This window comes from Amphiprion ocellaris, chromosome 5, assembly GCF_022539595.1.
Source record: "Amphiprion ocellaris isolate individual 3 ecotype Okinawa chromosome 5, ASM2253959v1, whole genome shotgun sequence".
Lineage (NCBI taxonomy): Eukaryota > Metazoa > Chordata > Actinopteri > Pomacentridae > Amphiprion > Amphiprion ocellaris.
Genome location: NC_072770.1, coordinates 17,242,860 through 17,258,312, shown reverse-complemented (window position 1 = coordinate 17,258,312; position 15,453 = coordinate 17,242,860). Strand labels below are relative to the sequence as shown.

The 15,453-nt window shown below is 43.2% G+C and overlaps 1 protein-coding gene across 1 annotated transcript; it reads right to left on the bottom strand.

Annotated features, from left to right (window-relative positions):
* Positions 1-11,470: 11,470 nt before the first annotated feature.
* On the bottom strand, positions 11,471-13,330 carry mafbb (v-maf avian musculoaponeurotic fibrosarcoma oncogene homolog Bb). Its single transcript, XM_023278337.3, has one exon. The coding sequence runs from the start codon at positions 13,029-13,031 to the stop codon at positions 12,063-12,065; it is 969 nt and encodes a 322-aa protein (XP_023134105.1). The 5' UTR covers positions 13,032-13,330; the 3' UTR covers positions 11,471-12,062.
* Positions 13,331-15,453: the final 2,123 nt, after the last annotated feature.

Here is a 15,453-nt window from a genome sequence, read left to right as displayed (position 1 = left end):
TTTTTTCTTTTTTTTTGTAATTACGGTCTGAGTTTTTCAGGGGTAACACTAATCTTCCAGTAAAGAACACACTTTGAAGAAACAAAGGAAATGCCACCAGCCAAACAGAAATGTGAAAAAGCTGTGGGACAGAGAAGAAGGGGGGATTCAGATTGAGATGCAAGATGGATTCATATATATTCATGAATTCAGTCAGAAAAGTCAAACGGAAGCAGTATGATAATCTTGCAGTAATTGCATTTTTCCCTCCAACTGTTTTTGGCAGAGCTGAGAGCCACATCCTGAGACGTGCGACGGGGAACGGGAGCGGCGACGAGTGTCACGGTGGCGAACAATGGATACACTCTGACCCTCTAACTGAGGCCAGTCAATCCACGCCAGGGTCAAGTGGTGGTTATGCCAAATCTATTGGATTCATGGGTAATGGGATGGCTATCATTAGTCCTTGGATGGTCAATTATATGTTTAATTAAGCAAGACAGACAGGAGATAATTGAACTATTGACTGGCCTCTCTGAGTGCCATTTGTCTTGTGATCTGGCGACTGCACCGAGGAAGTCATATCAGATTTGTTTAAGGGCATGATTTCAGCTGAGATGGACGGCGATCATCTCCTTTCATTTATCTGATGGCTTCATTTGATGTCCTGACCTCTGACTTTTTGTCAAATCTTCTGACTGTGCACTCTTTCTCTTCCAGGCCTCAGGAAAACACCACATTAAGCTCACAAAAAAAAAAAAAAAAAACGGCAATATTTCAAACTATCAAGCTTTTTTTTCCATACATGTCAGTCTGCTGGATACATGTCAGCAGCCGTCTGAAAAGTGCTGACACCGCTGGCCTCCTGTCCGGCCGCCCGCTCCCTCTGTGTGAACTTGGATTTAGCTCAAGGGTATAGCCACCCTGCTAATGTGATGTAGCTCCGAGAAGGAAACAAATTGGCCTGACGTCTCATACGCTGCCTTGTCTTGATTGTGTGATGGCTTCTACTGCTAATGTGTTACGATGGGCAGACCTGCATGGGGAGGGAGACAGATGTGTGTGTGTGTGTGTGTGTGTGTGTGTGTGTGTGTGTATGTGTGTGTGTGTGTGTGTGAGAGAGAGAGAGAGGGAGAGAGAAAGTAAAAGAGAGTGAGGGAGGCAGGGAGGGAGGAAGGGAGGATGGGGGAGGATGGGGGAAGGGCCTCAGTCTGCAAGATCAGCACAAGTGGAATTGCATTGATTCAGTTAACTGCAGAGTTGGAGCGTGATGTGGAATTCTGTTTATCAAGGGTGGAGTTTACACGATAGGCTCCATTTTGATCTTATTTTCTACATTGTATTCATAATCAGCCGCTGCTCCCTCGCTTGCAGCAGTGAAACATGAGAGCAGGCTCACGTGCACGGCTCTACCTGGAGTTGCATGTTAATAAAACGAGCAGATATGCATTTTCTCCCTAATTTAATGTCTTGAATTAAACGGCCGTGTGGCGTACTTGCTGTGTTCTCCCCTTTACACCAACAACATCACTAGAAATGCTGCTCAGACTCGACAACGCTGGCAGATACACACTGTAAACATCATCGTAATCTGTATTAATCTACAAGATCAGATGCAAACAACTGACATCATGTTTTTGTAAATCACCAGGAAATGAGCGGCGCATTCGCAGTAAATACCGATGTGTTTCATATTGAAACTGAAGCCGCTGGCCCAGAAACGACATCTGCTGAATCTTAACAAAGTGCAAAGTAAATCTCTAACATTGTGTTAATTAGAGGGAACAAATAGGCAGCTTTTTGTATAAATGAGGAGTATTTAGTAGCTGAAAACATGCAGGACAAAGATACGCTGTGTCCATGTAATTAATCTGTTTCGGGTCACATCTGAACAAAAATCCTACTTCTGGTGTTTTAACTCATCTATGTGTTTTTGGCACAGAGAGGATGGATGTATTTTAAATTAATGAGGCTCTCCTTTAAACATCTATTTAAAATGGGCATGTTGGAGATGTATATTTTCTTTTCTCCTTCCCCTCTCTGTCCCACTCGTTCCTCTCCTCATTTCTCCGTCTAGCTGTAGGGAATTTGTCTCTAAGGGTTTATCATGACTGCCTCATATTTCCCCCCCTGGTTTGTCATTTTGCTGATCCAGACGCTTTTTCATATTTCAGTAGTCTTATCATCCACAGGCAGTAAGATGATCCATTTCACTTATTTCTTAGAAGTGTGACTGTAGCCTAAGTCAATATCTACAGAATGAATTCAGCGAAAGGAGGGCTAGCTGAGGAGGGGCAGCTAGTTAGTGGTGGTGGTGGTACTGGTGGCGCAGGACACTTTTTTATCCAGAGTCAGCAAGGGTAAAATGTCAAGCATTTCTTAGGGAAGCAGCTCCATAGGATTCCATTCGAAGCTTTAATCTTAATTGAGAGCATCGCACATTGATATTCCATAGGCCTCTTTGCCCTTCGCCTCTCAGCTACTTTCATTTAGAGGACAGCCGTACTGCACTAGAGCATGGGGATTGCTTTGTCAGACAGCCAAGAGGCCAAAGGCAAGGTCAACCTCTCTTTGTAATAGTGACTCACTATGGAGTGAAGGCATCACCTCTTTGATGCTGTCAACGCTTTTGTGAAACATTTCTGATTCCCCTTACAGTAAAACTGAATGCAATGTACGACATTCTGCCTTTAAGTTGGCATGAAATATCACGGACGACTCCTATTTTAGTTTATTATAAGGGAAAAGTTTGATATTATAATGGATTTTTTTTAACTTGTGGATATAACAAGCCGCTTCTTTTCCTCACAGCTAGAGGCCAAACAGTAAGATGATTTAATGCAGCATGGAGTAAAAAGAAGATATTTGCATATTTAGCAGTCAGACAGTGTTCATCACAGCAGTCAAAGAGGTGATTCAATTAACAGAATTTGCTTTATATTCCTGCCATCTCCTGCACAGAGGAAGAGATGTGCGTGCACGTCAGGAAAAGCTCCCTATTTAGCGTTGTGTTTCTCTGCAATGGATGCAGAAGCTTCTCTTAATCCTTAGACAAAGGAGAAGGACTAACTGGCTCTGCAGATGCAGCGATAAGGCCCATGTCACCGAGCGAGGTGAGGATAGGACGAAGGTGCGGGATGGCAACGCTCTGCTGTCGCCACTCCTGTGGGAAGACTCGTCATGCCACCTTTCCAGAGGTGATGAAAACAGATGGAAATAAAGACTCACAACACACACACAGACACACACACGCAGGAACTGTTTACAGCTGAGTGCACAGCCCCTATGTGTGGGACTGAGGACCGAGCTCGCCTCCATTTCTCATGGCCCTGCCTCAGCCCTCTGCTGACACAGATATACTGTAGAGAGAGATAACAGCTCAGATAGGTATGCATGTGCATGTCAAAGTAGCCGCGGGTGTGAGCCGGTCTGACAACAGAGACTGAAAGGATAACATGCCACATTTCTCTCATTAATCTCGCACATTTATGTGACAATTTGGGAAGCTTCTCCTTGAGAACAACTTGCAGCAAACACGAGTGTTTCTTCTTCTGCTGCTGCTGCCGCTGATGGAACACTGAATCAGGATTAAAGGATTAGTCCTTCAAAGATTTGTTTTACTAGCACATACTATGAATAACAGGTTCCTATAGAGAGACTGCAGCTTCTGACAGATTTATCAGGTAATCAGGGTTTGACAAAGCTTCTCCTATTTCAAAGTCTGCTCCCCCTGGTTCTGTGGGAAAGCCCAATGCTCACGCTTTCCACTCCTACCAATCAACCACAGCCGACTTTACCAAACACCTCAGCCGCCGCTGACAAATCAACACCGTCAACCTCCAGATCCATCCAGACAACAAAGCTACTGAACTCCTCAGTGGGATATTACGAAAGAATCTTTAAAGAAAGGGTTCAGTTTATCACACGGATCAATAAAATCTATTCACCAGGCAGCGATACTTTACTCTTTCCAATGATATGTAACCTATTTTCTCTGTGGAAAATGAGATCATTTTCAAAAGCATGACTCTTCTTTCTGTTTCTTTATTAAAAGGTGGTCACATTTAGTTTCCACTTCACTTCCAGCACAACTGCTTGCTAATTCAGCAAACAATTACACAACTGGCATCTTAAAATAATTACAGTCCTTGGGTCATAAGGATGCTGGCTTTTATTTAAGCCGACCTAACCAAAAAAAGAGCAGTTTCGATTTTTTTGTGTGGAAAAAGGATGCGTAGGGTCCACACATGAGTCAAGGCTGTTCCTCTCCTCGGGATTTAAATATAGCAACACTCACCATTACTGCTGTCACTCACAGACTTATGGTGACCTTTTGCCCTCGCCTGTACAAAAGAGACTTGAAGCTGACATATTCGCTCCGAATGCTGTGCGCTGCTGCAGCAAACACATGCAGACAGACAGTTAAAGATCATCTTTTCAGAGTTTTTGATGCGACCAGTGTGCAGTCTGATAGTTCGTCATGATATCTCATTTGTCTAATTTAGTCTGAGGAAGACTGCACGGGGAGCCGGCAGATGCGACATTCCCACAACAACTGGACAGTTGAACGCTTCTGAACACCTGATTCATTTTGCCAGGTTACAAGTCAGAGGCCTGTTGTTGTACAGCTTGTTGGTGCTGCAGGCCACTCCTCAGCCACGTGTGGGCGATGTGTTCCTTTACACAATTCACTTTCTCTTCTTCCTCGTCACTGGCCTGCTGCTTTTTAAAAAAAGTCATCTGTAGTTTTACACCAATGTGTTCGTATGCTTTTTTTTTATTGCCTCGTAAAGTCAGTTAACAATCAGCTGCAGTGCATGATAGTTGCTAATAAAAGGCAAGATATGTGCAGTCTAGCTCGTCTCTTCAGTCCAGATGGAAATATCTCAACAATTATTAGATCGACTTAAACTTTGTATAGATATCCAAGTGTGCCAGTAAATTGACAAACTGTCCAGAGTGACCCACCTCTTGCTCAGCGTCTGCTGAGCCCCCTGCGGCCCTCTACAGTATAAAGCAGGTTTAGCTAATCAATGGACAGACGGATCTTCTCCTGTCGCAGAATCCTACTGACTGTGACATTTCATTGTTCTGAATTCAACTTCAGGTTGTGAAATTGAAAAGTCCTTCTCAGGATGAACTGTAAAAACTTTGCCAATCCTCTAATCTTTCATCAAGTACCATCATCAGATCAGAAGCGTAATTTGTCACTAAATAATAAAACATCCTGTCTGTGGACATTCTCACTAATTATGAGCATGTAAACCTTGTCATTGTGAGATATTAGCACACTGATATAACTGGATGTCACGAAGATATCAGATGCACAATGCAAATGGAGGACTAGCCCTAGTTTTTGCGCTTGAATTATGCAATTTGCTGAGTAACAGTGTAAAGTGAATTTCGATTTCATAAAATCCACAAAAGTCAACTGTTTGCACCAAAGCAGAAAGATAAATGAGATTTATCTGAAACTTACAGCTTAAATACACATTTCTTTTTTTAACAGTGTAGCAGCTAATTGGTTTATCGGGTCAAAAAAGGTTTAAATAAAAAGATTGAATACTGGCTTACATAAGCTTGATGGCATGACTAAATAAACACGAATGTTGCTCAATATTTCCTGAATCTTTAGCTAAATCGGCAACAGATTGCTAACATTCATCTAATGGTAATGTGTCAGTGTTGTGTTCTCAGATTGTTTCTGCTTTTCCTAGGATCCAAAAAAAACCCTTTATAGAGGTTTATCTTCATATATTATCTTTAAATTTATTGCATTTGTCTAAGTTCATTACTTGCCAGTAGTCATGAGATTTTTATTTCTCTCTTGCAATGATGAAGGTGAAGGAATAAGATTTATGCGACTGCTGGCAGTCTCTCATGACAGTTTGTCTTACAAGTGAACTCCACCTTAAATTCAGTGGGAATTCTTATCACACCCTCAATAAACTCGGTTGTTTACTTGTAACCTTTCATTTAATTTTTTTGAGAAGTTAGGGTTTGATTTTTTTCTTCCATTAAAGAACCCAGAACAAAGCACTTCCTGTATCTTGTCCGCAAGAAGAGCAAACAACATGGGTTCACTGTAGGATAAAGGCCTGCATCCCCTTAAATAGATCCCTTATAAGCTACTTCTTGGCCAATCACAAGCTCGTCTCCCTGACAGTCCGACCACAGTGCACAGTCGGTTGTTCCTCAGTTATTTTAGAGAACGCTTAACGTCGAATATGATGACAAAGATGGCCAAAGAATCAAAGAATGGGTGTGTGAACAGTCTTCTGCCAAGTCCTCCAGCTGCATATAGGGCAGAGAGTGGTGCTAAAATCAGCTGGAAGGAAAAATAATATGGCGTTAAGTCCAGCTGAGGGCTTCTGAGAAACATGGAGGAAGAGTTATGACACAAGGGAGATGTTAACATGACACATTAGTGGGAGAGTGACACACCCAATTCCAAGGAGGCCTGCTAGACTTCACCAAAACGTACGACGCGGCTGCCATATTTTCATGTAAGCAACACCCGCAGAAACTCGTGAGGATGGGTATTGAATGCTACATGTGCAGTGACAGCTGGAGTTTCAATTTTAAAACCCATCACCAGCTCACATACTACTGTTTTTATTCTGGATTTCTCAGCTAAATCTAATCCAGACAGGGACACATTTTGCTGTATTCCCTTTTTGAGCCACCATTTATTCAAACTCACAGTAACATTAACTCAAAAACACGACACCATCTCTCTCTCTCCCCGACATGCAGTCAGATTTTAAACCAATAAAAATGTGCTTTCTTGTCTTTCATTTCCTAACAGCAGCCAGATCTGTTTATTTTCTCATCTGCTGCGCTCTTCCAAAAAAACAGTCCAACCGTGTTACTTTTCCCGGATGCAAGTATGTTATAGACCAGAGACCCAGTCTTGTCACCGGGGACCGGATCTGCTTTCCAGGTTGTGTTAAAGTCACCGGAGCTCACATACTGGTGAGCTGACCCTGAATCAGCCAAGCTTTGTCAACAGCAACTGAGAGCCACAATTATCTTTCCTATAGATAGGTAGGTTGTGTACTGGGGTCTGGGGGCTGTGGAAAGGGAAGAGGCTGTCAAGAGGGGGAAGAGCCTGACATAACCTCTGTGGCTCGTGTTTCTACTGTGCACTAATGGACGCCTGTCATCATTATGGACAGAAACAGGAGGGCGCCTGCCAGCTGCATGACCCCCATAAAACAGAACAGGAAATCCTAGCAGGGAATGAAAGGGAAAGACTCTCTTCTCTTCTCTTCTCTTCTCTTCTCTTCTCTTCTCTTCTCTTCTCTTCTCTTCTCTTCTCTTCTCTTCTCTTCTCTTCTCTTCTCTTCTCTTCTCTTCTCTTCTCTTCTCTTCTCTTCTCTTCTCTTCTCTTCTCTTCTCTTCTCTTCTCTTCTCTTCTCTTCTCTTCTCTTCTCTTCACCTACTGTAAAACTTGCAGTCACACTCAGAAACACAATAATATATCCACTGCAGGAAGGAGAGTTAAGGTGTTGAGATTACTGCAATGTATATGAACTGATGAGACATTTTTAATCACTTGCACCGTTCATTTACCCTCCCCATGCCTTCCAGTGAACTCTGTTTTTCACCTTTGTTAACACGCTAAAGCTGTTTTATAATGGTTCTGTCACGCTGAGAGGAACCTGTATAATTATTACATACAGTGGATGACCCTTTGCTCGGAAACCAAAGTCCAGGGTCTGTAATGTGAAAGGACTTTGTCACACCTCTCTCAGTGGTGCCCACTGAAACGTGACAAGCACTTTATCAGAAGGTCTTCCTATCAGATCCTCAGGAGTTCGTGCACAAACACGCTGAACACGACATCCCCAGGAAGCCAGATTCCTGGTTATGGCCAATAAGATAGCAGCGCAAGCTTTATTGTAGTTCTGAAGCTACACATTAATCCACTCTGTTGGAACCTGTGCAGCCCATCATGTGATAACTTCAGTCATTACCAGTAGTACAATCATAATTACTGTGAAATCTTTCAGGATGTGGCAACAGACAAAAGTCATGTTGTCATAATCCATGCAGGAGGCAATCTGTGGATTAAAGATTCATTTGTAACCACAAGAATCATTTGTCACATTCACATGATTTTATAAAAATGTGTGTGCGTGTGTGTGCGTGTGTGTGTGTGTGTGTGTGTGTGTGTGTAAAAGAGTGAGAAAGCCTGTATTTGCATATGCATGTCTGTGTGTGTGTGTGTGTGTGTGTGTGTGTGTGTGCCATGTCCATGGAGACGTCTGTGTACGTGTGTGATCACTGCATGATTCACAGTGTCACAACTGTGCGCAGAAACGACTGGACATCCTGAGCGGAAACCACAGCCATCGAAGCTGCGTTTTCCTGCGACATACAACATAACACTCTCACAAAGAGTCACTTGACTGGACCTTCATATAGGAACTGAAAGAGGAAGCCCCTCGTCCATCCTGTCTTCCATCCCAATCTCTGCCCTGCACTTCACGTGAAGTTGCTCTTATAGACGATCAACTGTGGTGTTGCAAAACAACGGTGAGAGAACTGGCTGGGGCTGGAAACGGTTTGCTACTGGGGGTCAAATGTCTGGTCAGTTGACATTTAGCCACATAAGATTAGACGCAATCACGGACTGATTAGCGGTGCTTGTTTGAAACTAAAGAATATTAACTCAGCTGATCAAATAATTATTATTTGACGAACTGAAACATCCATTTCTAATCTCCAACTGCTTTTGTGACACACAGTCAGGAGCTCTTCAGCAAGACACTCAGAGTTTGGACAGTCGAGCTAATCCAAACCAACACTGTCAAAGGGGAGATGGGTATGATATCACAGATGGAAGTGGTAATTGATGTTTGACTGTGGGGTCTTTTGGCCTGGCCTTCCCTCATGGCTCGAGGCCTCTGGCTGTGTTCATTGGTGTTAGTGTACGTAGCCTGGCAGCCTGCATTCCTCTGCCTCTCCCCACACAATGGTGAGTATCTGCAGCATTCCTCTGTCTGTGTCCGCTGTCTGAGAAGCAGCCAGGGCTTGGCAAACCTCAGCACTCAGCCAAGAGGTTGGCACCACATTCAACTGATTCTGATGAACACGTCTGAGTGTTTCCACTGAACACCAGCCATTCAGAGGCATAATTCAACATATGAGTAGTAAAATCCAGAGTGTATATCTCATCTTATTAGTCTCTACGAAACAAAAAGCTTTCTGCAGAGGAGGTTTTGAAACAACACAAGAAATGATGATGCTTCCTCTTTAACCTGCTTCATCATCTTGCTCTGATTTTATTCGTGCCATCGTTCCTTCTCGCTGTCTGTTTTTAAAAAATGCAAGCGTGTCTATTCTAAACCGTTTTCACCGCTCTTTAACCTTCTCCAGCTATTTTGCTTTCTCTCCTGTTCTGATGCCACAGCCGTGCAGACACCTTTCCCTCCTGCTGACTCAGTAGCCAGCCTCAGGCGCTGTGGGCTCGGGGTGTTGGTGGCGGGGAGGGGGGAAGTGCGAGGCTCCCACATCAGGCCCACCAGCCTATCACATGCGAGGGAAAAGAGCTGGCTAATCGTTTCTACAATGGCACCCTGCACACTGTCACACAGTACCACAAACCGCTCTCCTCGCCAACACTTCTACTGTATTATTCCGCTATTGCTTAGAAATCCACATGTGATGTGTGCAAGTGCGCAAACACACACGGCCGTAGATACAGAAACGTTCTGTTTGAAAAACCACACCCATAAAAACACAACAGCAATGTAAAGTATGAGCAAATCTACAAGAAACCTTGTGCTAAATTTTCTCCAGTATTGTACATGCAAATAGACACTTATGCATGATAGTTCAGCCGAAATGTTATACAATTATGTATGTTTTAGCTGATGTTAAACACTCATTTCAACTGATTATGTAATTTACATCTGACATCGTGGCATTTCAAATACTGTTTTGTGACAAACAGCTAATGACCAAACAATTTAATTAAACTAATTTGATAAAATAAACACTGATGGCGAGTTTTACTTTCTGGACAACAGTAATTTAAGTAGGATTGCTGTTAATACACATTTTAACCAGAGGAAATCTCTTTTTAATATTAAACTGGACCTGTAATTGCAGTCATGTGCCACATGTGACAGCAACAGATTAACAAACCCTCGTCAGCAGCATTAAAACACAAAAGTGCAATCCTCAGTGCCATAACCATCTGGATATTTCCTGCTACATCCTCGATGTTCACAGACGCAGTCATCTACGTCACATGCTCCCAGCACAGTGGTCACCTTCAGGGATTTAGCCTGTTCTCAGAAGGAAAGTGCTTTTGCACCTGTGGTGTGACTGAGAGCTGCTTTCCCTCAACAGAGGGCCGAGGTCAAAACTGCCAAGGGTCACACATGAAAAGAGAAGCTGGTTTTCAGGCTAAAGCGAGGTGCCATTAACCGAACCACCTGCCCGGTTAAACTCTCGCAAATGTTCGAACTGTGACAGAATCTCCTCTGACAGTCAAATGCTCTCTAAGATGTTCTGTTCAGAGGCCGTCACCGAGGTTATAAACTCAATTTACAATGTGACCACTTATCACACATTATCATGCTGGCCTTGGAACTCTAACGGTCATCCAAATATTATTGTAGTCTTGAACTGAGAATGATCTGTGTTCAGGAAATTTGGTTGAGGATCTCAAAAAAAAAAAAAAAAAAACAGATCGAGTGAAAAAATTCCTTCGGAGTCGGCCAAAGCAACGCGGAGCAGTGTGCTGTGGTTGTTGTTTCTCTCTTCCTCTGTTAATGAATGCAGAGGTGATCTGTTTGTCTGAGGAAGAGAGCAGAGGGGAAGCCTGATTTCCACTCCATTTTATCTGAGCCTCACAGCCTCTGCCAGTCGGCCCCCTGTGCTTTCACATGCTGGGGTCCCACAGGAAGCAGCTCTCCATGAAGGCCAAAGGTCAGGGAAGGAGAGAGAACCACTCGTCCTTTCAGTCACCACTAAACTAACTAATACACAACACTCGGATTGTTCCTGATCTCCCTTCCTTTTTTTTTGGCTGAATAACAAACTACTTTTAACACAGTAATGAAGTACCGTGGACTTCTTGAAAGTCACACTGTGAATTTGAGTGTCTTTAAAATTTTATTACACTCTAAATTTGTAGTGAAGATGCTGTTTTTTTTTTTTAAATTGAAGTTTTTATAGCTACATATTTGTTATGGCTTCATATTTGCACTAATTGACACATTGCAATGCTGCAGTTTTATGTAGTGTGCACAAATATTATAATGAATGTACCCCTTTTAATGGATTTAGGAATTTAAAAACATATTTTTCCTATTATGTTGTAAAAACAAATGGTGGAATGGCTCCCATAACTACAATTAAATTACACTATCATGGTAGAATTGTGCATCTGAGATAAATGTTTGGCTGTAGGGACAGTTGTTTTTTGTTTTTTGTTTGTTTGCAGAATAGTAATTCGTCAGCAGATGAGACACAGTTTTAAAAAGTCACAATAGGTTTATTGATCCATAGTAAATGAAAAACATTGTAGATGAAAAACAATTTGCATATTTTTTTGCATAATTATCTCAAAAAGAAACGCAAATAACAAACACATCTGTCCAGCAGAATCAGCTTCATAAAAATAATGTCATTTCTAGCATTAATTTCAATATGTTTTCTATTCAAAGAAAGCACAAACACAAAATATAATTTGAGCTACAAAAACTAAGCAAAGCAAAATCACCAAAATGAAGACTGAGCAGTAACTGAAGCAGGAAGATTAAAGTCGTATATTGATAGAAGCAAATACCCTCTGATTTCAAGTATCTCCTGTCAGACAAAATACAGATATGCCTGTATAAAATAAAAACATCTCATACATGTCCTGCATGCATGCTTCATTGCAAAATTCCATTCATATGTTGCTGCCTAAATGTATCTATTAGAATTGTCTGAGTCATGTCCTTATGCCCGAGATTATTCAAAACTGGATGAACCCGTGGGATTGTTTGCTAAACAGCAAGGCGAGCTGTCAACACGAATGTCTCCGTATGGAAAAGAATCAGTTCTGCGGGAAATCAACAAACTCACATTAAATACTCGGGTGAGGAAGGGTTGTCACTGGTGGACCCAGTTTCGTGGTAACAGTTTGCACCGGACAGTTTCTCGCATTTAAGTTTGTATGCATCCCTCTCCCGCATCAGTCTGTTGAGTTCATGCTTGAGCTGCTCGACCTGTGACACCAGGCTCGTCTTTTCGTGCTCCAAAATGTGTTTCTGCTGGACGCGCTTGTAGCGGCAGGACTGTGCGTAACCTCTGTTTTTCAGGGTCCGGCGCTTCTGCTTCAGACGCATCACCTCGTCCTTGCCCAGGCCTCGGAGAAGCCGGTTGAGCTCCCTGACGGACATGGACACCAGCTGGTCGTCTGAGAAGTGCATCTCGGCGTTGGATCGCCTGTCGTGGCGGCTGTGCTGCTGCTGGAGGTGGTGGTGCGCACCGAGGACCTGCTGTGCCTCTGGCGACTCCGGAGACGCGCTGTCATCTTTCAGATAGGGGTCCTGGCAGTGAGCGGTGGGGATCCCCTGCATGTCGGGGTGAAGGTAATGCTGGACAGGCTCGTTCAGGTGGCCGTAGCCCTCGTAGTCAGCCTGGAAAGGTGGCGGGTGGTGGCCGTGGGGCGCAGATGGGTGCCCCTGCTGCGCCGTGGCTCCAATGAGGGCCTCCACTGCGTCTTCGGGTGTCAGGCCGAAAGCTTGAGGGTACATCTGCTGAGGGTAACCCCCGTTGTTGGCTATCCAGAACTGATCGCCCCCAGGATTATTTCTCTGCTCGTTTGGGTTCAGATTTGGCGATGAGGGCACCGAGTTGCAAGGTGTGCTGCCAGGAGTGGAGGAGACGGAGTCTGGTCTCTGGAGCTGGCTGCACGGCCCGATGAAGGAGCGATCCAAGCCCGGCATCGCCTCCTTCTTCACGCCGAACTTCATCAAGTCAAAGTCGCTGACGAAATCCATGGAGGCTTTCTGCAGTCCCAAATGTGAATGCGCCTCGGCGGTCATCTTCAATGGCAAAACTGGTCTCTTCAAAGAGCTCCAAATGTCCGCTGATATTTCATGCAGTCAGTGAGCTCGCGCTCAGTTGCAAAAAAGACAAAAAAAAAAAGATATTTCCAAAGTTTGATTTCAGCTCACAAAGACAATAAAAACAATCGTAGAGGGGAAAAAATCACTGGAAAAGAAGCTCCCAGCTTCCGAAACTCACAGAGTTGTGACTGTACACCGCGCAGCTTGTTTGGCTTCAGGAGCCACAAACTAAAAGTCCGCTGCTGCCGAAGGACTGGACGCACCTCTGCCTGTTAGGAGAAGCGCACTTTCTTCATAAAGCTGCATTGGCACGATGTCACGCCTTCCAGACTACACCTCCACGCTGCTCTCCAATGAAAACGCGCTGAGGAGGACGATTTGCATAAAAGCTGCTCTGAGTCTGTCCCCACGAGCCGTTCGTGATTATCATTTGACTAAAACCTATAGACTCCCCTGTCTGTCTGCTTATTCTCTTCTGCAGTGTGTTTTTTTTCTTGTTTGGCTGGTCATCTGATTTATATTTAAGCCAATTTATTCCAAAGGACTGTTGAGATGCTTCACAATGTAGAAGAGAACCCAGAGAAAATAAAATGTGCATAAATACAGACTAATATGGGCAATACTGGTATTACTTTTCACTAAAATTAAGAAGAAAAACATATAGCATTATGGTACTTCAAACCTATATTAATTTATCTTAACAAATTTGATCTGCAACTTTTCTTTTTTCAGTCTTAACTTGGTGAATATTGGTTTATAATAATTTCAAAATTAGTGGTCTTTCTTTTAACCCACATAACTGCCTGATTTCACCTAAACAACAAAAAGGAAGCTGGAAGACGATTCCTCTAAAATCACAGTGGCTGCTGTGTGAAACACCAGTAAATACTGATATCTTGTGGACAAACGTGTGCACTGCAGGAAAAGTCTGCACAAGCTTGTTTAAGCACAAGAAGAAACAAATGAGGCCAGAGGTTCATACATTAGCTGCAAATGTACAGTTAAGAATTGTTAATTTCATAAGCAAAACAGTAACATAGAGCACCTTCTCCAGTGTACAGATTTGTTTTTCCAGCTCCTTCCATTGCTGTTTGTGTCTTCAGGTTACTGTACTGTGAGTTCCGGCTTCATTATACAGTCTGGGTTGTGCACATGTGTAAAATGTTTAAAAAGGTGTTGAAACTATTGTAGGAAAACCCCCAGAAGCTAACTTCACTGCAGGTATCAGGGATGCATGGCGCTGGGACTGGATTACAGATGCAAAGCTCTTCACAGAGAAGCTCCTGAAGGCTTCAAATAAACATCCCGCTAGAAACTGTCGGCCCTGTGGCAACAAACAGTTCTGACATCCCTGGGTGTCCAGAGCAAAGGCTATCAAAGGGTTAAATGATGTTCCAGCCCTGAGGTGACCCTCGCATGCAGTGCTTACTCTAAAGATAGTGAAAGCCTCACTGACAAGATAAAAGGGCTCAAGCCAAAACCAATAGAAATTTCTGTCCGAGAAGGGCCAGGCATTGTTTCAGTCAGTTTTATTTGCTGGGAAGAGAGGAAAAGAGGAGACAGTGTGCCTGAGCAAGGATTTCTCAGGGACACATAATAGGATTTATGCCAGCAGGGCAGAGTGACGCTGTGTGTGCTTTAACTTATGCTAATGACAGGATGCTAACAGCCTAAATGCACAACACCAGCAGATGCTTTAAACAGCCAACTCTTATATACAAAAAATTAATTTCCATACACTGCAACATCACGTATATCCACCATCATACAAACAGCTCTCAGTAACCTTAGTCTTCACTTTATGTGTACCCAAGAACTGAGACTTTTATGCAGACACAGATAAAAACCTTTTACAATTTGCACCGATCAAATAGCTGCTTTATAGGTGATAAAGTTTTGGGTTAAGATCTGCCAAAGTAGGCACCTTTAATATGCAGCCTGAGAGGAAGAGCTGTCTCTGAGAATCAACTCAAAGACGCTTTCATCTCCCAAAGACCACCTTGCATGACCTGTATTATTATTCATTACACACTGCATGCAACAGAAGACAAGTAGTGTCAAGAGCAAGATTTTCTGGATTTCTGTTGCCAGACAAACTATGTGACGACCTTTAAAATAAGGCCGAATCCAAGCTCATCCAATGCTGGCAGGACGATGCATAACGGCACCACATCGATCAACGTACCAGTGAATTTGAGACAGTCCTGGTGTTCTTGCATTTTTCATGTTGTAGATTTTGGACAGAAAAATGACACATTTAACGACAGTAAAATGAGCAAACACTCCAAAACCAATGTCAGAAAACACAACCTACATCAAAACATCCATTAACTGGCTGCAATGGGCCGATTAGCACCATGAAGCCAATTAGCATAAGTCATTTGATTCTCTCAAAATA

Excerpts from the sequence above, each read along its gene's own strand:
- mafbb (XM_023278337.3), bottom strand. The coding sequence starts at position 13,031 with ATGACCGCCGAGGCGCATTCACATTTGGGACTGCAGAAAGCCTCCATG.